This window comes from Perognathus longimembris, chromosome 11 (assembly GCF_023159225.1).
Source record: "Perognathus longimembris pacificus isolate PPM17 chromosome 11, ASM2315922v1, whole genome shotgun sequence".
In the NCBI taxonomy this organism is placed as follows: domain Eukaryota; kingdom Metazoa; phylum Chordata; class Mammalia; order Rodentia; family Heteromyidae; genus Perognathus; species Perognathus longimembris.
In genome coordinates, this window is record NC_063171.1 from 17814877 (window position 1) to 17840430 (window position 25554).

The 25554-nt window shown below is 39.2% G+C and overlaps 1 protein-coding gene across 6 annotated transcripts in view; it reads right to left on the reverse strand.

Annotated features, from left to right (window-relative positions):
- Swt1 (SWT1 RNA endoribonuclease homolog) overlaps positions 1-25371 on the reverse strand; it is a 71235-nt gene extending 45864 nt beyond the window's left edge. Inside the window, exons 1-11 of one of the 6 annotated variants that reach the window (XM_048356904.1) lie at positions 25249-25371; positions 21512-21663; positions 21273-21359; positions 17274-17357; positions 14133-14191; positions 14010-14039; positions 12678-13377; positions 9711-9770; positions 7827-7956; positions 7105-7206; positions 6520-6708 (exon numbers count right to left, since the gene is read on the reverse strand). In XM_048356904.1, coding sequence (XP_048212861.1) covers positions 6520-6708; positions 7105-7206; positions 7827-7956; positions 9711-9770; positions 12678-13377; positions 14010-14039; positions 14133-14191; positions 17274-17357; positions 21273-21359; positions 21512-21523 — 1453 coding nt within the window. In that variant the 5' untranslated portion in view covers positions 21524-21663; positions 25249-25371. Of the gene's footprint in view, positions 1-6519; positions 6709-7104; positions 7207-7826; positions 7957-9710; positions 9771-12677; positions 13378-14009; positions 14040-14132; positions 14192-17273; positions 17358-21272; positions 21360-21511; positions 21664-25016; positions 25210-25229 lie in introns of those variants that run through there. The other 5 variants (XM_048356903.1, XM_048356905.1, XM_048356902.1 and 2 more) reach the window with 5 other exon arrangements.
- Between the last annotated feature and the right edge of the window lie 183 nt (positions 25372-25554).

The following is a 25554-nucleotide window of genomic DNA, read 5'->3' on the forward strand; positions in this document are numbered from 1 at the left end:
AGAATGGATCTGCAAACAAAAAGTTGCCATCTGTTGTCTACAAGAGACCCACCTTACAGCAAGGGATAAAAACAGGCTCTGAATGAAAGGATGGAGCAAGATCTTCCAAGCAAATTCACCTACCGAAACGGCAGGAGTAGCCATCCTGATCTCAGACAAGTTGGACTTCTCATTAAAATCAACTCAAAAAGACAAAGAAGGTCACTACATTTTAATACAAGGAAAAATCCAGAATCAAGACATCACAGTGATAAATGTATACTCATTGAACAAAAGAGGCCCTACATATGTCAAGCAAACTCTCACAGAACTACAGAACAAGATAGACCCAAACACAATCATAGTGGGTGACATTAATACCCTACTCTCTCCAATAGACATATCCAACACCCAGTGGATTAGCAAGGGAGCTGAGGACCTAAGTAACACCATATCCCAAATGGATCTGACAGATCTATACAGAATCTTCCACCCTACAGAGACCCAATACACCTTCTTCTCAGCAGCCCATGGATCATACTCCGAAGTAGACCATGTCATAGCCCACACAAGGAACTCAGCAAATACAAAAGTATTGACGTCATCCCATGTATTATATCTGACCACAGTGGATTAAAGGTAACCCTCAATAACCACTGTTACCAGAGGCTATACACATTCTTGGAGGCTAAACCCCACACTGCTATCCAACACTTGGGCCACAGACCAAATTAAAGATGAAATCAATGAATTCATAAGCCACAATGACAATGAAAATACATCACAAAGAAACCTATGGGACACAAATAAGGCAGTACTGAAGGGCAAGATCATTGCCCTCAGCACTCACATTAAAAGAATGGAAGCAGAGCAGGTGCATGACCTCACGATGAAACTAAAACAACTGGAGAAGCAAGAAATGACCGAATCTAAATCGACTAGGAGGAGAGATTTCACAAAGATTAAAGAAGAGATAAATCTGATTAAAAATAGAAAGACCATCAACAAATAAATAAGACTAAAAGCTGGTTCTTTGAGAAAATAAATAAAATTGACAGACCCCTCGCAAGACTTACCAAAAAAAGAAGAGACTCATAAATGTAAAATCAGGGACTCCACCGGAAAAATTACAACAAGTACACACGATATTCCAGCAATCATAAGGAACTATTGCCAGAACCTCTACTCAGTAAAAAACAATAATTTTACAGAAATGGATCAATTCTTAGAGAAGTATAAACTGCCCAAACTGAACCAAGAAGAAATAAATCAACTAAATAAACCAGTAACTTACAGCGAGATACAGGGGGTAATCAAGAACCTCCCAACAAAGAAAAGCCCAGGCCCAGATGGATTCACCAACGAATTCTATAGAACCTTTAGTGAGGAGCTAATACCAATACTCCTCAAACTCTTCCACAAAATAGAAACAGAGGGAAAAATACCAAACTCATTCTATGAAGCTAATATCATACTCATTCCCAAACCAGGCAAAGACCCAACAAAAAAAGAGAACTACAGACCACTATCACTAATGAACACAGATGCAAAGCTCCTCAATAAAATATTAGCTAACAGGATCCAGAAACTGATCAAGAAAATTATACATCATGACCAAGTAGGCTTCATCCACAGTCACAAGGATGGTTCAACATCTGTAAATCAATCAATGTAATTCACCACATAAACAGAACTAAAATCAAGAATCACATTGTTATCTCAGTCGATGCCCAAAAAGCCTTTGACAAAATACAACATCCATACTTATTAAAAGCTCTGGAGACAACAGGAATAGATGGAACATTCCTCAAAACAATAAAAGCCATATACAACAGACCAACTGCTAACATCGTATTAAATGGAGAGAAACTTAAATCATTCCCCCTAAACTCAGGAACAAGACAAGGATGCCCACTCTCCCCACTTCTTTTCAACATAGTGCTGGAATCCCTAGCCATAGCAATAAGGCAAGAGGAGGACATCAAAGGGATCCACATCGGCAAAGAAGAAATCAAGCTATCCCTATTCGCAGATGACATGATCTTATATCTGAAGGACCGACCTAAAAAACTCAGTCCCCAAATTCCTACACCTAATAAACCATTTTGGCAAAGTAGCAGGATACAAAATCAATCCATAAAAGTCAGCAGCTTTTCTATACACCAGCAATGTACAAGCAGAAAAGGAAATTATGGAAACAATTCCATTTACAGTAGCCAAAAAAAGAATAAAGTACCTAGGGATCAACCTAACCAAGGACGTGACGGACCTATTTAATGAGAACTATAAAAATCTAATAAGGGAAATCAAAGAAGACACAAGGAGATGGAAAGACCTCCCATGCTCATGGGCAGGCAGAATCAATAGAGTGAAAATGGCCATGCCCAAATTGTTATACAAATTTAATGCAATACCTATCAATATCCCAGTTACATTCTTCACTGAAATAGAGAAACCAATCCATAAATTCATAAGGAACAGCAAAAGATCTAGAATAGCCAAAGCAATTCTAGGCAAAAAAAGCAGTGCAGGAGGTATCACAATACCAGACGTCAAGCTCTACTATAGGGCCATCATAACAAAAACAGCCTGGTATTGGTATAAAAACAGACCACAAGACCAATGGATTAGAATTGAAGACCCAGAAATAAAACCGCACTCTTACAGTCAGCTGATATTCGACAAAGGAGCTAAAGACATACAATGGAATAAACATAGCCTCTTCAACTACTGGTGCTGGGAGAACTTGGCAGCCATATGCAGAAAACTCAAAGTAGACCCAAGCCTATCACCATGCACCAAGATCAACTCAAAATGGATCACGGACCTCAATATCAGACCTGAATCCTTGAAACTACTGAAGGACAGAGTAGGAAAGACTCTAGAACTTACAGGCACAAGAAGGAACTTCCTGAATATAGTCCCAGGGGCACAACAAAAATAGGGGAGAGACTCGACAAATGGGACTACTACAAATTAAAAACTTTCTGCACAGCTAAGGACATAGCCACCAAAATAGAAAGACAGCCAACCATATGGGAAAGGATCTTTACCAGTACAGCAACAGACAAAGGCCTAATATCTGTCATCTACAGAGAACTCAAAAAACTAAGCCCCTCCAAGCCCAATAAACCAATTAGGAAATGGGCAAAACAGCTAAAGAAAGACTTCACAAGAGAAGAGATAAAAATGGCAAAGAAACATATGAGGAAATGTTCAACATCCCTGGTAGTAAAGGAAATGCAAATAAAAACAACCCTGAGATACCACCTCACCCCAGTTAGATTGGCCGATACCCTGAACTCAGGCAACAACAAATGCTGGAGGGGGTGCGGGGAAAGAGGAACCCTTCTCCATTGTTGGTGGGAGTGCAAATTTGTACAACCACTTTGGAGAACAGTATGGAGGTTTCTCAAAAAGCTCAATATAGACCTACCCTATGACCCAGCCATACCACTCCTAGGCATCTATCTTGAACAGCAGGTCCCAAGATATTAAGCTGGGGTGACAGAGAGACAGTAGAGACCAGGTCTGTGAAACCTAAAACTTCTTGTCAAATGGTATTTCCCACAGGATTGGGTCAGCGACCCAACATTATGTAACTAAAACCAAACAACTACTCAACATATAAAGATCAAAAATTGACCTCTCAGTGGAATACAATAACTCAAAAGCTATGTATGTACGTTAATATAAGACTACTGTCGACATATTGTCTAATGTCGACATTACATTTAAAACCCTAGGCAAATTTTCTTGGGCGTAGGCCATGTGGCTACTGTATATGTTCTTGGTACATTGTGTATTGTATAAATGTCTACCTGACCTAGGGAAGGTAAAGAAAAACAGGGTGTAACATATCACAAGAAATGTACACACTGCCCTACTATGTAACTGTACCCTTTTTGCACAACACCTTGTCAAAAAACATTTTTTTTTTTTTTTTTTGGCCAGTCCTGGGCTTGGACTCAGGGCCTGAGCACTGTCTCTGACTTCTTTTTGCTCAAGGCTAGCACTCTGCCACTTGAGCCACAGCGACACTTCTGGCCACTTTCTGTATATGTGGTGCTGGGGAATTGAACCCAGGGCCTCATGTATAGGAGGCAAGCACTCTTGCCACCAGGCCATATATCCCCAGCCCCCCAAAATTTGTGTTTAATTAATAAATAAATTTTAAAAAAAGAAACTAAAAGCTATGAGTTTCAGTCACAATTCAATTATTCACACAGTGTAAATAAATTATATAAGTATACGTTTAAAATTATCTCAGTTTAAGAGATATATAAACGAATGGGCAACTTGCTCTCATAGTAACAAGTCACTATTTTTGTGTTTGCTTTCTGTCAACCTCTAAAGAACTATAGAGATGCACAGGGAAGGGAATAAATAAGAGTCCTAGGTGAAGAATACAAAAACTAATTTCTAACAAATGCTAATCAGTTGCCAAAAGGGTATCCTATAGCATCTTTATGCCTTAAAACATATACTAAAACTTCAGGGCTGGGGATATAGCCTAGTGGCAAGAGTGCCTGCCTCGGATACACGAGGCCCTAGGTTCGATTCCCCAGCACCACATATACAGAAAACGGCCAGAAGCGGCGCTGTGGCTCAAGTGGCAGAGTGCTAGCCTTGAGCGGGAAGAAGCCAGGGACAGTGCTCAGGCCCTGAGTCTAAGGCCCAGGACTGGCCAAAAACAAACAAACAAAAAAAAAACCTTCAGCTTTTGTGAAAATATTGTTAAGTGTTGAGACAGTACCAAAGACAGTGTTTATCATAGGTTATTAATCTACCCGTCTCACAATTCTTTCAGTGCTTGTTAATTTCAGGACCACACATCAGATTGATTCTGGATGACAGTCTCTAGAGTTTGGATTCAGACACAGATTTAAGCTCTTGGTGAATCTCCTACACACTGATTCAAAACATTTTAATTTTAGTTAATGAGCCTTGACCTTGGTCCCAATTTATAGTATTTTTCTCTCCATTTTTAGCATATATTTCTTAATTTTTTTAAATAGAAAACCACCCACTCTGCAATAAATATGTATATAAAGCACCATATAATGAATGATATTTTAGTCAATCATAGATACAAGGTAGTCTCATAAGATTATATTGGTTGGAAAATACCTATTACCTAGTTATTCATAATATAATACATTATTCAAGTGTGTAGTAATGCTGGTATAAATAAATCTACTGTGCTGCCAGTCATATAGCAAATATAATACATAATACTTCATAATGATAATGACTTACTGATTTCTATATCTAAGTTTTATTATAATTTAGAATGTTGTCCTATTTACAAAAAAGTTAATTCTAGAACAGTATATTGTGTTACACTGACAGCAGTCTTATTCATCTTATTACATCTAGAAGCCAGGGAAAGCTTTCTCTTTTTTTTGGTCAGTCCGGGGCCTTGGACTCAGGGCCTGAGCACCGTCCCTGGCTTCCTTTTGCTCAAGGCTAGCACTCCGCCACTTGAGCCACAGCGCCACTTCTGGCCATTTTAGATAAATGTGGTGCTGGGGAATCGAACCCAGGGCTTCATGTATACGAGGCAAGCACTCTTACCACTAGGCCATATCCCCTGCCCCGATAACTTTCTCTTATTATACTCATGTAGGTACTCTCTGATATTCACACACTGATGATATCACTTAACCACAGACTTCTCAGCTCTTAAAACGACATAAAAGAGGCCAGGCACCAGTGTTTCACACCTAGAATCCTAACTACTCAAAAGGCTGAGATCTGACAATCATGGTTCAAAGCCAACCCAGGAAGACAAATCCTAGAGATTATCTCCAATTAACCAGCAAAAGGCAGAAATAGAGATGTGGCTCACATGACAGAGCAACAGCCAAAATCCAAAAAGTTGAGAGAAAATGAGACCTGGAGTTCAAGCCCAAGTACTAGCAAATATATGCTCGGTTTGATGGTTCATGCCTAGAATCCCAGATAGTGGGAGATAAAGAGTATAAGAAGAACAAAGTGGAAGCCCAGCCTAGTCAAAATGTTAGTGAGATATCCATCTCATCATACAAGCCAGGAGAAGTTGATCATACTGTAATTCCAGATACTCAGAAGGGTTAGGTAAGAAAATCAAGATCCAATACTAGTCCCAGGCAAAAGTGTAACCCTATTGCAAAACAAACTCAAGCAAAAATGGTTGAGGTCTTGAGGTTCAGGTGGTTAAAATGCTTGCCTAGCAAGTATAAGGTCTTGAGTTCAAACTCACAATCCGACCTCCCTAAAAAAACAAAGATCTGTAATATAGTTGTATATACATACAGTACTATATAGTTACTTTATGTGAAATACTGGCATAACCAGTGAAAGTCTAGGAGAAACAGAAAGTAAATAAAAACCAAGGAATCCTAAAACAAACCACAAAGGAATCCTAAAACACCCATTCCATTTCAAATTCCAACAACTATGTACATATTTTAGAGCTTTGATCTATTTCCTTCTAATAATTAGTCAGTACCCAAACAAGTCCACCAGGAAGCAAGCATTTTGAAAGAAAATACTCACAAAGTTTCTGAGATGCAAGTTGTAATGACTGACCCCATAATTTTCTATCTTGACTTTTGAGACTGTCATTGATGAAATGAATTGCAGGTATAGCTTTGTGCTGGGCATATTTTAGTAATTTTCCCTCCTTCATACGATCTAACTCTTGCACAACAACCCATGGAATTATTAATACAAGTCTGTCAAATCCTAAAAAATAGAAAGATTTCTTAGAAACCAACCAACATGTCTTAAATAACTACAACTAGAGAACAAAAAAGTGTACAACATAATTTCTATAACCGAGGTTCCTAATTAAAATTTCATAATAACTTTGAATTACAACAAACACCATTATAGAAGGTAGATATGAAACTGTAACCCCTCTGTACTTCACTTTGACAATAAAAATAATAAAAAAAATACAAAGTAAGTACTAGATTGCTAAGTTAATCTAAGAAGGATCTCTTTTTAAAAATTTGATTTTAATATGTATAATAGCAAACATGCAAAGATACATATGAGAAAAAATTCATTATCACAGTTACATATGAAGTAACAATTCAAGGAAAAAAATTAGAATTTTAAAGTATGCTTTGTAAATACCTGGTATTTCTGTTGTCTTCAAAATTTTCACAAACTTAAGGTGATTCATTAGAACATTCGTGTCGATAACAATTAGAAGTTTTTTGTCCAAAGCAGTATTTGCTTGAAGAAAAGAAAAAAGTAGAATTCCATGATGACTTGATAACAGATGTGTATAATGACTAAAGTTTTGATACTATAGGGGCTGGGAATATGGCCTAGTGGTAGAGTGCTTGCTCAGCATTCATGAAACCCTGGGTTCCATCCCTCAATACCACATAAACAGAAAAGGCTGGAAGTGGCACTGTGGCTCAAGTGGCAGAGGAGAGGCTCAGAAGCAGTGTCCAAGCCAAGCCCTGAGTTCAAACCCCAGGACTGGCAAAAAGAAAAAAAAAAAAAAAAAGGAATACCTCCAGGCAATCTGCCTTATAGCTGATCAGTGTTTTACTTAGTTGAAACTGTTAAAAGTTGTGGTTAATGGCCAAGAACAGGAAAACTCTGATTACTGTTTATTTGGCAAAAGAGAGGAGAATTACTTCTGTCTAATAACGTGAGATATAAAGAAAACAAATGGTAAAACCAATATTAGACCTGATTCCTAAACCTAAAAGAAATACACCATACTTCACTTCATATGAACAAAATATAACTCTTCATCTAAATAAAGTAAAAACTAAATGTGTGTACAATATTAACTCATGGGCAAAAAGAGGACATCATAAACATTAATGTATAGGGAATACCAGCAGAAGAATGTACATCATCTTCCATTAAGTCAATTTCCATATTCATTAACTCTCCAGAAGGTGGAACAACAGGTAAATCCACACTTTTCCCCACACGTGCAGCATGGAGTTCTTCTACTATCTGCATCTAAATGATAAAAGACCTCAATGAGATATTTTGAGTTACTTAACTTTGCTGATTAATAAGAAAAGGTTCAATCACTTAAAAATTCATAGAAATATGAAGACAGCACGGTACATTTCCTTCTCTTATTCTACAACATTAAGAAAACAAATTATTTAACTACTTTGGGTCTCAACTGCTCATTTACATAGGGGGATATTAAATATCTAATCCCTGTCAGGCTTTGTTGAGGACTGAATAAAATTAACTTTGTAAAACTGTTAGCAGAGAGCCTTGTGCACATCTGGAAGTAAATCCATTCTTATTTTCATTCTCATTTCAAAGTACTTTAAGAGCCAATTTTCTTTATGCTGATGTTTATGAACTATCAAAGGTGAAATACATCGTAAGACCCTTACTACATCAAAGAAGAATTTCCCTAATTTTCTGTGACATAAAGTAATAAAGATATATTGTAGCTTTAAAGAAGAGAGAAATCATCTATCCAGGTGTATTGACCCTCAAGACAGAAAAATACAACTGTCACAAATAAAAGTTATCAATAGTGTTTTGTGAATCTAGTCTCTGGTTTGTTTCATTTTGCTTTTGTAGTGCTGAGGATTTAACATACACACACACACACACACACACACACAGCCAGCTGCCATCAGCTAACAACTGTAATCCTAGTGCTACTCAAGAGGCTGAAACACAGAGAATCAGTTTACAATCAGCCTGGGCAAAAGAGTCCTGAAGACTCCATTTCCAATTAACCAGCAAAGCATGGTTCAAGTGGTACAGAGCCAGCAGTGAACAAGTAAGTTGAGGAAGACTTCAGGCTCTGAGCTCAAGCAAGAGTAGCAGCACAAAAACAAACAAAAATAAATAAATAAAAGCACTAAAACATTTAAGTAGATGAGTATGTTGACTAGGAGAATAACATCTACTATACCTTAGCTTATAATTACAATTATTTGAAGCAGAGTAGTTTTATATAATAAGTATTAGTACTACTAATCATTATTATGACTATGGTTCTACTGAAAAAGATTCCTCTGTTCCCAAAACCAAAGTGTTTACTTCATTAATAAGAAAATATACAGATGATATAAAATCCACAGGTAACACTTTTTAATCTATTACTTTTTGGTGGTTGTTAAATAAGACTACTAAATGATCTCATAGCATAATTGGTCTATCAAGTTTCTACTAAGAAATCATCGGAAAAACATGAAACTCAGGGTTCATGAAATCTGGCTCAGAACAATAAGAGGGTTGCAGAGGTTTGGGGAATGTTAGTGAGTTTGCAAGATAATTTTACTGTGTGATTTCAATGAGAGCTGTTTAATATCAGACAGACTTGAGAAAAATTCAGGATCTCTAATCAGTGCACAACTCATGCTGCAAAAAGAAAATTAAACCATTTCTACAATTAAACACTTTGAAAATTTCTTTTCATACCAGCAAGTAAAGATGTTAGGGAAATCTTTGAATATTTGGTATCATACTTAATAAATTTTCTGTCAATCCTTTATGCATTTTGCTTCATATATAATTATACATAGTTCTTTCCTGGATCTTTCATAGATACATACAATCTATAGATATCTATAAATCAGTATAGACATTGAGATATATATATATATATATATGTATCTACCAATAGATGCAGATAGATAGATACGGCTTTTTAATCTCTTAAAGGTACAAATCGTTTCATGTAAGAAAAAGTGAGAACTGTTTGAATTTCATTAAAGTATTTAAAGTAAATAAGTAACCTCTTGATCTGTATCTTGAATACTTTCAGGTGACACTGATGAACATGGTGCTTCAAAATTCTGAAATGAAAAGAATCATTGTATTAGGAATGAAGCACACTAACATTTGGGGTGGGGGTGAGGGGTTATTCTGTACATTGTAGGATGTTTAGTAGCATCACTGGACTCTGACCACTAGATGTCAGTAGCACTACTCACACTCCCCATCTTGACAAGTGTCACTAGACATTGCTAATGGTCCCCTAAGATGATAAAACGCCCACAGAATAGAAAAGCCCCATTCTACTCATGAAAAGTGTGAGTAAAATTGTTTAGGGTTTTCAGTCCTAAATATACTCATCTTATAATTGTTGAACAAAACAAAAGGAACTAGAGGACTGTAATCAATCAGGCAAAAGAGAAACTATGTTGACCATGTTCATCCTTATTCATTCTCTTGGTTACCCTTTTCCCCTCCTTTTTGATGCCTGCTCCCTTATTTAAGCCTGATTTACTTTGCTACCATTTTTTTCTTTAATATGTGTGTGTGTGTGTGTTTACTGCATCAAGGAGTTTCATTAAGTTCCTCTAATTTTTCAGTTCTAGAGTTTGACCTTAGAGCCTCATACTTGCTAGACAGGCTTTCTACCAATAAAGCTACACTCATAGTGCTGACTCTAAATCTGACTACGTGGGCTGGGAATATGGCCTAGTGGCGAGAGTGCTTGCCTCTGATACATGAAGCCCTGGGTTCAATTCCCCAGCACCACATATATAGAAAATGGCCAGAAGTGTCGCTGTGGCTCCAGTGGCAGAGTGCTAGCCTTGAGCAAAAAGCCAGGGACAGTGCACAGGTCCAGAGTCCAAGCCCCAGGACTGGCCAAAAAAAAAAAAAAAAAAAAAAAAATTCTGACTACATATCATCAAGGTTTTCTCAACAACAACAAAAAAGTGTCAAAGAAGCCACAGTTTATCTTCAGAACTTCCTAAAACTCTTGAAATTCTTCTAAGTATTTTTATTTTCTTCTTTGGGCCCCAAATACCCCTTTGTTCTCTTTGACCTTAGGCTACTTCAGGGGAGGTTCAAAGATTTGTATCACTTAACCAACCAGAAAGGTTCATTTCAGTTGTCCCTAAACAATTCCTCCCTATTAAAAATGAAAGTTTTAATAGGAAATTAACTGTTTGCCTTCCTGTAGCATTCTTGCCAGGTGATAATAAAAGGGAGTATCAGGGCTGGGAATATGGCCTAGTGGCAAAAGCGCTTGCCTCCTACACATGAAGCTCTCGGTTCAATTCCCCAGTACCACATATATGGAAAACGACGAGAAGGGGCGCTGTGGCTCAGGTGGCAGAGTGCTAGCCTTGAGCGGGAAGAAGCCAGGGACAGTGCTCAGGCCCTGAGTCCAAGGCCCAGGACTGGCCAAAAAAAAAGGGGGAGTATCAATAATGAGGTTAGTAATAGTTTTATCTACCAATACTTTCTGGAAAATGGGATTATTTTGCTTCCTTGATTACCTTTCAGTGAGTCTTTTTCATCTACAAGACATACTTGTAATCCTAGCTATAGGGAGGCTAAGAGAGAAAAGATTTGAAACTAATCTGGACAGAAAAGTTCATAAGATGCAATAACAAGCAAAAAAAAAACAACAAGCAAAAAGACAGGGCTGGAGGGGTGGCTCAAGGAGTAGAGCACCAACCTAGCCTTAAGTTCAAGCCCCAGTACTGAGAACAGTAGTAACCAAAGCAACAATAATACAACCTCCTAAACCCTTCTTCTGCCTCCTTAGTTATAATTCCTCCATCTTTACCCAAAAAGTATCTTCAGGGGCTTGCAGAGTGCCTCAAGTGGTAGAATGCCTGCCTATCACGTGCCAGGATCTGGGTTTAAACATCAGTACTTGAGGGGCTGGGGATATGGCCTAGTGGTAAGAGTGCCTGCCTCGGATACACGAGGCCCTAGGTTCGATTCCCCAGCACCACATATACAGAAAACCTCCAGAAGCGGTGCTGTGGCTCAAGCGGCAGAGTGCTAGCCTTGAGCGAGAAGAAGCCAGGGACAGTGCTCAGGCCCTGAGTCCAAGGCCCAGGACTGGCAAAAAAAAAAAAAAAAAAAAAAAAAAAAATCAGTACTTGAGCTTAAACTCCAGTAACATTAACAACAACAACAAAAGGAAGTATTTTTTGCCAATCTATGGGTTGTCTTGTTTTGAATTAGGATCTCATTATGATGTCCAGACTGGCCTCCAACCTCAGCCTTAACAGTCTGTGGCCTTGATATCCCAAAATACTGTTTATGTGCAATCTAATTCATTTCTAGGTTCCAAAATTCTAAAAGTTGTCTTAAAGGTAAACAAGTTTTATTTCCCACATAAACAAAGCTATAGAGATTGGATCTCAAAATAGTTCACAAATGCCAGGCTTTCTGCTCATATAATTCCTCTGCCTAAAACATAAAACAGCCTTGCTTCCCAATTCCAAAGTACCTCATCTGTATCTAAGGAACTTCAGTTTGTTACCTCCTTCAGTCAATGTGTACTAAAGCTATATTAATCTCATACTGTGCATGCCAATATTAAGTAGTATTTTATCAGTTCTCTCTCTACATAAATAACCTCTGGATATACACTGTGTACCTCTTACAGACGATTTTGTTACAGTACCTGGCATACAATGACTACTAGACTATTAGCCCCAAAAGGCTCCAGTATTGGGGTTAGAAAAACCTGTAAGACATATAGTGCTTTTTTTTCCCACACAAATATCTGAAACTGCTTCTTTGTATACATTTACACATTCTCTTCTGTTACAGATCCTAGATACTTACCAGAATATAACTTTAAGGAAGTTGGAATTAGAAGAGATCTACTTTACCTTTATTCCCAAGTTTCAATGAGCCCTTAATGATTATTATCAGTGATAAAAGGAACTAAAATCTTACCAATTGGTTTTTGCTAAACCCAAATTGCTCTTTTTGTAGTTCCTTACCTGGGTAAGGTTTTCCTTAGAATTTGAATCCTTACTCTCTTGATACTCATGATATTTCCGTTTCCTCTCATTAACAGTCTGCTTATATGTGGAATCTGAATGCAAGTGTTCAGCTTTGTGCCTTGTTAAATTTAATGAAATCTGCGAGTTTTCCAGGTGTTCTTTTTCTTCTCGCTTAGTCTTTGACTTGTTATATTCTAAATTGTAAACATTTTCTTCTAGTAGCTTCTGGCGGGTATTACAGGATTTTACTGGAATTCTGAAGCTGATTTTCTTTCCTTTAGATTCAAAGTCCTTAATTATGTTGTTAGAATTATAATCCTGAGAAAATTGATTTTTCTTGTATTTCATCAAGATACATTCTTCAGAATTGTCTCTAAGTTTATTGGTCCTTTCATTCTTGACTTCTTTCACCTTTTCTCTCTGAGCAAGTAAATAAGGCCATTTCTTTTCCTTCATCTGGTTTTCAGCTTTAGGTTTCATATCTTTGGCAATTTTAGGACAGCTAAAGTTTTTAATTCCAAAGTCAAGCTTACTCTTAACATTTGTAAGTTTAGTATATTTTTTACTTCCATTTGAAAGACTCTGTGATGTAATCTGGTTGTCATTTGAGTATGATGCTTCTTGAAGTTTAATAGATTCTTGACATGAAGAAGTGCTTTTTTGTTTCTTTCTGGGTATATCAACTTTTGCACTCAAACTGTAAGGTAGCAGAAAAACCTCCATTTCATTACAAATAATGCTCAGGGTATAACTTCGGTTAAGGAAAACACACTGGTCTTTAAGAAAAAAGTAGACAAGTGCAAGGACCTGAGTTTGGTCCTCAAGGAGAGGAAGGGAAGAGAAAGAGGGGGTGGTGCAGTTTGGGGCAGGGTGGAGGAGCAGGAAAGGAAAAAAGAATAGAGTGAAGTGGGGCAGGGGAAAGGTGGAAAGGATTAACAAATAGTGTTGGAATCACTGGTTTGCTATTTGAAAGAAAGTTAATTTTAACTAATATCAGACAAAATATATTCTGAAACAATTAAACAAGTATAAGATAATTGTCATAATCACTATGCTTTTCATTGAATCTTTAATAACTACAGGAGAAAATGGGATGTTTATATAATTTTTAGTAGAGAACTTCCTAACAGTGAGAAAAACAATAAAGGATAACAGTGATAATATGTGGCTACTTTAGCATATGAAAACATAAGCCAGGTATGGTGGCACAGGCCTCCTAATACTTGTGGCACAGGCAGGAAGATCACAAGTGTGAGTCCAGCCTCAAGTATAGCAAGACTGTCTCAAATTACAAAGGACTAGTATATCGTGTAGTGGTATAGCACTCGCCTCACATGTTCTAGGTCCTGGGTTTGATCACTAGCAAAAAAGAAAACGAAAAAGAAAAAGAAAATTAGTCTTATTTTTAAAGGCATAATTGTAAAAAGCTGTGTAGAAAAAAACATATTTTACCTTTTCAAGTCTTGCCTTCTTTTGGTATTACAATACAGAATGTCTGTATGATCTGATTTCTAAAAATTAAAAACATCGTTTAGAAAACATAACTTGTGCATTAATTTTAACATTAAAATTGACAGGGAAGGGAGATTAGGAGATGATTCTTTTCCATAACTGTATAATTAGGCTACCATAATAATTTACTTAATCCTCCCAATCATTGTCCTTATTTTACAAATAAAGCACCAAAGGCTTAAACAGAATTAGACATCTACTCATCACTGCAGAAAAAAGTCACTGGCAGAGTCATGACTTGAAACAAGAGTAGACATTCTCTACCAGTCTGTACTCTGGGGAGATACCCAAGAAAGGTAAGATAGACATAAAAGATATGTACAAATAAGAGGTCAAAATATCCACCACCAAAAGAGAGAAGGTCCTCCAGGGGGGAAAAAAAAAAAGGTAGACAAAATACATCCTATACATCCTAAAGGTTGAAAAATAAGCCAGGCATTGTGGCTCAAGCAAGTAACCCTATACCTGGGTGGTAGAAATCAGGATAATCTTGTTTAAGGTCAGTTCAACATTTGAGGGAAAAAAAAAGTCCAGACTCTATCAATGCAAATGGGAAGGCACAGCGGTACACATCTGTCATCCCAGAAATGAGAAGCACAAAGAGGAAGACACTGTGAAAAATAAAATAGCTGGGTGCTGGTGGCTTGCACCTGTAATCCTAGCTACTCAGGAGGCTAAGATCTGAACATCACAGTTCGAAGCCAGCCCCAGCAGAAAAGTCCTAGTGAGACTCTCATCTCCAATTAACCATTAAAAAACAGGAAGTGGCTCTGTGAGTAAAGTGGTAGAGCGCTAGTCTTGAACACAAAGAGACTCATAGGGACAGCGCCCAGGCCCTCAGTTCAAGTTCCATAACCAACAAAAACAAAACAACAACAATAACAAAAAAAACTAAAATAACCAACACAAAAATGGGCTGGTAGAGTAGCTTAAGTGGTGAGAGTACTTATGAGGCCCTAGGTCAAACCCCAGTACTAACAAAAAGAAAAATGAGTGATATAACTTTAGCAGAGAAAATAAACCAGCCTAATTAGAAGTAAATAGATTCTGTCAAGGTAGAAAAAAAGAAAGAAAATGGAAAAAGTATAATGCAACCAAATTTGATTTTTCACTTTTTATGTTTTTTTTCTTTATTGTCAAAGTGAAGTACAGAGGGGTTACAGTTTCATATGTAAGGCAGTGAGTACATTTCTTATTCACCTTTTTTTTTTTTGCCAGTACTGAGATAAACTGAAAATTTTGTGCTCTCCTTTCGTTCTTTTGCTCAAGGCTAGCATTCTACCACTTGAACCACACCTACATTTCCAGATGCAACCAAACTTGAAAATGAAGGCCCCTGAATGAGAAACTAACATCTTTTTACAGTGAACAAGTCTGGCAAATGTTTTAAGAAGATTGGGTAAAGAAGTTTAGTGCTGGGAAGTGTGCTTAGCCTGTGTAAGGCCTAGTTCAATTCTCAGTACCCCCACTAAAAAAAGAATGTTGGCACAAAACAACAACCTGAAGCAACAGTCACATACTACACCATTTCAGTGACATAGTGCATATATGCAGTGATCTTCTGGTGATACAAGAAGATTACAAATTTAATTATGAAATGGAATATAGAATATAGGAAAATAAAAAAGACTTCTACAAAAATTCTAAGTGAAGGGTTTAGCAGAGTCTTCTGAACACTTCAACAAGGTCCCTCAAGTTTAAAAACATATACTCCGGGGCTGGGAATGAAGCCCTGAGTTTGAATCCTCAGCACCATCACATAAACAGAAAAGGTCCGAAGTGGTGCTGTGGCTCAAGTGGTAGAGTGGTACCCCTGAGCAAAAGGAAGCCAGGGTCAGTGTTCAGGCCCTGAGTTCAAGCCCCAGGATTGGCAAAAACAAAAACAAAACAAAACAAAACATATACCCCAACAACAAAACCTTTCCATTCACAGAGAGGAATATTCACGATGCAAATCAATAATGACAAAAAGAAAACAAACCAAGTAAACTACCATGGATATGTTTCAGAAAAGAATGACATCCTTTAAGAAAAGCCTCAGGCAAGCTGTTCAGAAGGCATTCCAAAGGATGGTCTTGCTATCCCATTGTCTCTCAAGATCTTCCTGTGGGACAAAATGTGGGAGAGGGACATGGCTAAGCACTAGCAGCTCATACCTATAATCCTAGCTGTTCAGGAGGGTCAGACCAAGAAGATCAGAGTTCAAAGCTAGCCTAAGCAGACAAGTCTACAAGGTTTCATCCCCAATTACCGAGCAAAATGCATGGCTAGAGGTATGGTTCAAGTGGTAGAATACCTACTTAGTTAAGTATGAGGTCCAAAGTTCAAATCCTAGTACTAGCTAGCAATCAAATAAATAAATAAGTAAACAGGAAGGAGGTGGAAAGGAAGTGAGGGAAGACTGTAGGGAGAGAAGAGAGGGAGCATGAAAAACAGAGAGGGAGGAAGTTAGTTTATGGAAAAGTAGTGGGGAAATTTTTATATGATAATATCTTTAACTGTGCATTAAAAATTACCTACATGTAGTATTATATGTCTGTAGTCCCATAGACTTGGGAGGCTGAGGTAGGGAGATTGCTTTGATCTTAGAAAGTCAGATTAGCTTTGGTAACAAAGTGAGACCTCAACTATTTACAAAAAACCCCAAAACTTTAGAAACATCTTTTAGTTACAGTATCTTTTCCCCCCAGTAGTAATGGGGATTGAACTCAGGGCTTACACCTGCTAGGCAAGTGCTTTGCCATTTGAGCTTGTGGCTCAAATATAGTCTGAAAAGCAATGTTAACTTTGTCCAGACTGGTGGGTACCTAGTTCTGTCTCCCAAATAGCTGGAACGATAGGTCTGTATCACTACTTTTGCCTTGTTTTTGAGATAGGCTATCACTTTTTTTTTTTTTAGGCCTGAGACTGGGAGTTGAACTGAGTACCCCTTTCAATCATTGGCTAGCCCTCTATCAACTGAGGCATGCCCCCCCAACCACTCTCACTAACTTCCGTCCAAAATGGTCTCAGATTTCAATCTTCTTGTCTCTACCTGCACAGCAGCTGGGAAAACATGTCATTACAGTATTCAACACTCACCAATTTTCTCTTCTCTGATGAAACTGGTCTTATAGAGTAAGGTGAACGAATAGAACTGGTGGAAGGTTTTTCCTCCTTCTTGTTCTAAGAATGGCATTTGGTGGGAGAGGGGAGAGAACAGAAAAGCTGAAAATAAAGCACACTCACAGCATTATGTCATTATTATTCCACATTGATATTCCCATTCAATAATGAACTCCAGCGGAGAACACTTAAAGACATATAAACTTTGGTAAGAAGAAGAAAGACTACTGGAAGAAAATATTCTGATTTATTAGCCTATATACTCATCAATTAGAGATGAGATACAAACAGTTCCAACAGGCCAGCTGACAGTTCAGATAAGAATGTAGTAAGGCGACACTGCCATGGTGGGATTCAGTCTTCAATAAAGTAAAAGCATACATCCCATCAGTTTTTAGTAAATCTTGAATTCAAAAGACCAAGAACAAACTCGTTGGGAATATCTACCCTGTACCAAAGATACAAAGAACAGTGAGGAGAGATTAATTGAAAGACAGTAAAGCCCACAGATTAAAAATCCAGTGCTGAAATCCAGTGCAGTTGAATGATATATAGCGGAATAAAAAGAGGAAGCAGACAGAATGGGCTGGCAACTGAAAGTGGGAGGATCTGTGATTGTTACACAGAGTAGTTAAAACAGATTCCATTGATACCTTGACATCTGAATAGAGACCAAAACAAATGGAAGAAATACCATTTGAATAAAAAGAAAAACAGTTTTCAACTCAAAGAGAATAAACAGAAAAACTAAGGCCCTGAGAGGCACACATAAGCTTCGACTGCTGAAACAAGTAAGCCACAGAGAATAGCATAGAAGAGAGTGATGGGGAGATGAGACTGGAAAACAAGACGATATGGAAAACAAATAGAAAGTATGAACAGAGGAGTGACATGATTTACTTACATTGTAACAAGATGACAGGTCTACTGGGTTAAGAATAGACCAAGAAGAACAGACCAAGAAGCTGGATACCAGTGGCTTACACCTAGCTACTCAGGAAAATGAGGACTGGGACTCACAATTTGAAGCCAGCCTAAGCAGAAGTCTGTGAGACTCTCATCTCCAAGTAACTACCAAAACGCTAGACCTGGAGCTGTGGCTCAAAGTGGTAGAGCACGAGCCTTGAGTGAAAAAGCTCACGGATCTTGCCCAGGCCCAGAATTCAAGCTACAGGATCAGCACCAAAAAAAGAAAACAGTAAGAATAGACCACAAACAGTCAAAGGCAGAAACAGAAACTACTGGAAGAACTGAAGAAAACATATAGGTTGCTTGTACCATGGGACAGCAATAAAGGTCTTAAGACTTTTTGTATTATTAAAAAAAAAAAGAAAGAGGGCTGGGGATATAGCCTAGTGGCAAGAGTGCCTGCCTCGGATACACGAGGCCCTAGGTTCGATTCCCCAGCACCACATATACAGAAAACGGCCAGAAGCGGCGCTGTGGCTCAAGTGGCAGAGTGCTAGCCTTGAGTGGGAAGAAGCCAGGGACAGTGCTCAGGCCCTGAGTCCAAGGCCCAGGACTGGCCAAAAAAAAAAAAAAAAAAAAGAAAGAAAAAGAAAAGAAAGCTCTTGGAGAGAGAGTGAGAGAAGGGGTCCAAAGAAACGTACTCTTTACCTGACTTATGTAACTGTAATCCCTCTGTACATCACTTAAAGAAAGTTAATAGAAATCACTGATATAGACTGGATACCAAAAGAGAATGCCCCTCTATTTTTTTTTTGTTTCTTTGTTTTTGTTTGTTTGTTTTGTTTTCCTGGGGCTTGAACTCAGGGCCTGGGCACTCTCCCTGGCTTCCTTTTGCTCAAGGCTAGCACTCTACCACTTGAGCCACAGCACTACTTCTGGCCTTTTCTCTTTATGTGGTGCTGAGGAATCAAAGCCAGGGCTTCATGCATGCTGGGCAAGCACTTTACTGCTAAGCCACATTCCCAGCCTGCCCCTAGGTTTTTTATGTAAACAAGTGAATGAAACTGCAATTTACTAAACTGGAGAAAATGGGCACGGGCACTGGAAAGCTTATAGTCTAAAAAGATCAGGAGAAACACACAAAGGAATTTGAGACACAATCACTCATTAGAAAAATTAAGAGTACAGTATCTCATAAGCTAAGTGAAGAAAGTATTTCAAGAGGAAGGCATAATTAACTATGAAAAATACTGCTGGTAAATTAAAGCAGATGAGGCCTGAGCTGTTGCTGACCCTATTGATCCTATTGAGCTGACCAATAGGGTCAGCAACATGAAAACCACCCCTGGCCTTATAGACGGCACCTTAAACAGAACGATGATAAGAAAACATCTGAGTAGACCACATATCAGAGGGAAGGGAAAAGGATTATAAATTGCATACAGGTCAAGAATGATAAATGGTGGAGGTGGTGATATAAATCAAGGACAGATATGAACATGTCCAAGGTTCCTTTCCTAATTATCACTAAAACTAGAGACTAAATTCATAGTCATAAAGCTTATAAGAAGAAAAGAGCAAATATCAAAGAATGCAATGTATCTTGACTATTTCATTAAGGTCATTAAAGTCTTATGAACTAACCTACCAAACAGAAACCACTTCTTACTGGATAGTCATCTTTGCAAGATGAGTCTCTCATTTTGTTTGTTCCTGCCAGTACTGGAGTTTGAACTCAGGGCCTGGACACTGTCCCTGAACTTCTTTTTCTCAAGGCTAGCACTTACCACTTGAGCCACAGTGCCACTTCTGGCTTTTCTGTTTATGTGGTGCTGAGGAATTGAACCCAGGGCTTCATGCATGCTAGGTAAGCATTCTACCACTAAGCCACATTCCTAGCCCCAAGTCTCTCATTTTGGTTGGTAAAATAGCACACATACTAATTCTGGTGATGAATTACGCAGACTATTCATAAAGTACACAATAAAACCAATTAGATGGGTTTATTTGGTTTTGATATCATTTATATTAGTCTTACTTCCTAGTAACAGTACCCACCCAAGTTATGATATACCCTAAATTTCATTTCACAATACTCTTAAAAGTAGTGTATTGAAAATAGAGAAAGGAACATGGAAGGTATACCTTTTCTAACATTAATGTTGTCACTTGCCAAGCAATGGTCACTGATTGACAACAGTGCAACCCTGGTCAATGCTGAAGAAATGAAGAAGAGAGAAAATGTGGGAAACAGCCTAATGGTGAATTGTTATTATGAATGTGAAGATGCATGGGCTTAGAATTGAGGTCACAAATGAAAAGTATTTTCTTCTTAGTACTCTAAGCCTCATTTTCTTTTCTGTAAAACTGAGGTAAAAGTAACTACTTCATAATAAGTAAAACAGCACAAGTAAAGAATGAGAAAATCAAGTTACTTCTCCTCGGTCACATAGGCAGAATAAAGTACTTATCTCATTGAAGAAGGTCTCTTTTTTTATTATATAAAAATAAATCATACCCAGGTGCTGGTGGCTTACACCTGTAATCTTTTTTTTTTTGGCCAGTCCTGGGCCTTGGACTCAGGGCCTGAGCACTGTCCCTGGCTTCTTCCCGCTCAAGGCTAGCACTCTGCCACTTGAGCCACAGCGCCGCTTCTGGCCGTTTTCTGTATATGTGGTGCTGGGGAATCGAACCTAGGGCCTCGTGTATCCGAGGTAGGCACTCTTGCCACTAGGCTATATCCCCAGCCCTACACCTGTAATCTTAACTATTCGTGGGAGAAAACCTGGACAATCATACTTCAAAGCCAGCCCAGGCAGAAAAGACCATGAGATTCCACATCAAATTAACCAGCAAAGCGCTCTACTAGAGGTATGGCTCAAGTGGTAGAGCATCAGCCATGAGCAAGTAAGCTAAGCCAGCAAGGGGTCCCTGAGTTCAAGCTATAGTAGTAAAAGAAGAAAAAAAAATACATAAATAGGGAGAAAAGATAAAGGAAAGGAAATTATAGAGAGGAAGAAATTCTTAAAAGAAGGTAATATTAGGTCTGTAAATCAAAATTCTTACTACATCAAAAGCAGGTGAAGAGGCACAGCTTTTTCTCTGAGTGTTTTCTTCTTTCCCACAAGATTCTTCATTGGACATCTTTAAAAGCTAAAACAAAATTTCAAAATATTTTATAATAATAAAACACATTAGGAACTATTCTTTTTTCAGATATATAAAAATTAGTTTAAAATTTTTATTTTAAAAAATACCATTTTCAAGATGGTAAGATGCCCTAATTGTTCCATTTTATTACTTACATTCACCTTCATAAAGATCTGTTCCTCTCCTTCAGTTTGATCAGTCAAGCTTGAGTTTAAAAACTATGCCTTGCAAAGTTTTCTGTCTTCTTTTGCTGTTTTTGTTTCCTTTCCTTTTTGTTCTGTTTGCTTGTTTATATGTATTTGAGGGTCTAAGGAGAGGCACAGAAATGGAGGGACAAAATGTGAAGAAATGCAACAATGGTACTCATTGGACACTATGTTGAAAACGAACAACTTATGACTGGATATGAGTGGAAACAACTGGGAGAGAAAGAGAGAGGAAAGGGTGACATTGTCCAAAAAGAAATGTACTCTTTACCTGACTTAAGTAATTGAAACCTAACCAATTAGTTATAAATTTTCATTTTTCCCAACATACCCTGTCATTCATTATGTAAAGCTTCAGCAAATGGCAGACAAATTACATATACAATTTTATGAGCCCATTTCATTATATGTAAAACAAATCATTCATCTTAGAGGATTTTTGAGGAAGTCAATTAAAACAAAGGAGACAAAAACACGTTGCATAGGAGGTGTATGATAGGGTCTAAAGAAATCCCTGCCGGGTGCCTGAGGCTCTCGCCTATAATCCTAGTTAATCAGGAGGCTGAGGATCTCAGTTCAAAGCCAGCTCAGGCAGGAAAGTCCATGAGACTCTCATCTCCAATTAACAACCAGAAAATCAGGAAAGTGGCACTGTGGCTCAAAGTAGTAGAGCACTAGCCTTGAGCTGAAGAGCTCAGGGACAGTGACCAGGCCCAGAGTTCAAGCCCAAGACTGATTAAAGAAAGAAGAGAGGGAGGGGAGAAACAAAGAAAGGAAAGAAGGTAATCTCTATGTGGCTGTCCTATTAGAACCAGAGCTCCTTGAAAAGTGTGCTGTATTAAAAACTTGGGTAATGCTCTTAAAGGCCTGCTAATATGGAATGAGTTACTTCTAACATAGGATATTCACTCTCTCATTCTGAACCATTTCTAATTCTTGCCAATTATAGTTCCTCTGCCCAATTCCTATCTCTGTCTCACTTTTTGAGCCCTGCTCTAGGCCAACACAATGCCATCAGGTGATGACAAAATATATTTACAGTTTCTCCTATAGCCCAATCATCAGGCCTTCACAGGACAGTATCTCTGGCAGGTACCTTCATAGAAACCTCGTGAAAAAATGCAGAGCCAAATCCACCCAAAAAGTCATTTCTGAATTTCTAACCCAGACAAACTATGGAGTGATGAGTGTTTATGGTCATGTTAAGCTAGAAAGTTTTTGGGTAACCTATGCAGTAATTGATTGATGCATAGTGTACTTCCTTAATGCTTCAAACTCTGAAGATTCCTTCATGCTCAGAAATTCTTAAATACATTTCCCACAGAATCCATATGCTAAAATTGAATGCTTCCATCTTTTGTTTTCCAGCTGGTATTAAAATATGAAATTGAGGGCTGGGAATGTGGCCTAGTGGCCAAGAGTGCTTGCCTTATATACATGAAGCCCTGGGTTCGATTCCTCAGCACCACATATATAGGAAACGCCCAGAAGTGGCACTGTGACTCAAGTGGCAGAGTGCAAAAAGAAGCCAGGGACAGTGCTCAGGCCCTGAGTCCAAGGCCCAGGACTGGCAAAAAAAAAAAAAAAAAAAAGAATGAAGTTGATATATTGAGTCAAGCTTTCTAGAAACAAGGGCTGGGGATGTATGTAGCTCAGTGGTAGAGGGCTTGCCTAGTACATGCATGAGCCTGGTTTCCATCCTCAGCAGCATCCAAAAAGAGAAAACATAAATTACAGACGGCATCTAAAATTTTTTTTTTTTTTTTTTTTTTGGCCAGTCCTAGGCCTTGGACTCAGGGCCTGAGCACTGTCCCTGGCTTCTTCCCACTCAAGGCTAGCACTCTGCCACTTGAGCCACAGCGCCGCCTCTGGCCATTTTCTGTATATGTGGTGCTGGGGAATCGAACCTAGGGCCTCGTGTATCCGAGGCAGGCACTCTTGCCACTAGGCTATATCCCCAGCCCCTAAAATTTTTTTTAAAAAGCAATTATTCTTAAAGAGTGCACTAATATAGTCAACATTTCTATAGGTTGTAATCATATAGATTATATAATAGTGATATGCCATTTTTAATTGTTAAAATAAAGTTCAATATACACCCAAGAATATTAGTTAACGAGAAGAGGGGAGGTTTAAAGGACTTTAGTTGTCTTGATAGGCTGGAAATGGAAACCAAAGCCTGAGTACTAGGCAAGAGCTCTACTGCTGGGCTACAGCCCCAGCTCACAATTAAAAGTTTATGAGGATAATCTGTCTTAAAACAAAACCAAAACAAACAAAAACCTGCGCCAGGGGCTCCCTGTAATCCTAGCTAGTCAGGAGGCTGAGATCTGAGTATTGCAGTCAGTATGAAGTCAGCCAGGAACAGGCAAATTCCAAAAGACAACTAATTTCCAATTAAGCACCAAAAGAAAACCACCTTCAACAGAAAAAAGCCAAGGGGCAGCATCAGGTCCTGAGTTCTAGCCCAAGTACCAGAAAACAAAACAAACAAAAACAAGAAATCCTTCCAAGCCAAGAGTTGGTGGCTCACACTGGTAATTCTAGCTATTCAGGAGGCTGAGATCTGTGGATAGATAGGTTAGAAGCCAGCCGGGGCAGGAAAGCCTATGAGACTCTTATCTCCAATAAACTATTCAGAAAAAGCCAGAAGTGGCATTGCGGCTCAAGTGATAAGAGTGCTATAGCCTTGAGCCAAAGAAGCTCAGGGACCGCACTCAGGTCTTGAGTTCAAGCCACAGAACAGGAGCCCGTGGGCACTCCCACACACAACAACAATAAACCCTTCCAGATAAACTTCCAAACTAAGGAGAAAGGAAGAGGCCAACTTCCAGTTGGCATTTCAAGGTGACAATCAGGATCTCCTTTCCATGTCTAAAACCAGTAGGAAAAACAACAGCCCTTAACACCCTTATTAACTCAGAAAAATACCGGGATGTATGTCTTGTCCCAGAGACTAAAAAGAAGCGTCCCTCTCCTTCCCTTTTGCCTAACCACCTCCAAATCAGTCCCAGGCAGAAAAACCAGAAAACTCAAGTTCGTCCCCCCCATCTCTTCCCCTTCCTCCCCCCGCTCCGGCCCCCCATCCCTTCCCCTCCCCCCCCCCGCGAGCCATAAAAAGAAAAGAAGGAATGACAGCAGTAGAGGGGGAGAAAACAACAGGGAGCAGACTGACGGGCCAAAAATCGTGGGAAGTCTGAAACGCATCGACCAAGTGCCTCGAGGCTCTAAATCCCAGCTCTCCTACAAGGCCCCTAAGGCCTACACCCAGACTGGGCCAAAGTAATCCCATTGCTCACGGCCACAAGCAACAACACACGAAAGGTGTTCGGGTCACAGTGTAGGGTAAAGATGAGAAAGGAAGTGCAGTCCAATCCAAGTCGGAGTTAGCTGGCTGTACAGGGTTCTGCGCCTCAGACACTGGCGGGGACAGCCCGCTCCCTCAGGAACCCACCCGAGCCGCACAGAACGGGGGGTCAACCTCGAACCTGCGTCCAGCACCGGGCCACACCCTTCAGTGACCTAGACCCGCCCACCACCTCGCCCCACTTAGGCTCCAGCGACTCTCGGACCGCTTCCGCCGACTCGTGGCCCTTTGGAGTGCCTGGGTTGGGAGAAGGGGGTACCCGGCATGGAGAACTCCTAACCCAGCTAAAAGTCACAGCACCTCCAGTTTCCTACCTTACCGGCGACAGCGGCGGTAGCGACTCCGGAGGCCCAAACCTGGAGAAAGCCCCCGGAGCCCGCTGCTCACTGGGAAATGTAGTTTTGCGCTCGGCTCCACACCAACGCCCCAACGCTCCGGAGCGTAGAGCCCATCTGCCTGTTCTTCCTCTGAGGACTGGAACTCGGCCCCGCCCACGGGGCGCAGTGCTCACTGGGTATTGTAGTCTTGAAGTTCGCTGGTGGACCAGTGAAATGAGAAACGCAGCGTGGAAAAGGAACTCTTTCCCCTGATTGGACGAGGTCTCCAACACGCTTCTGCGCAGTGT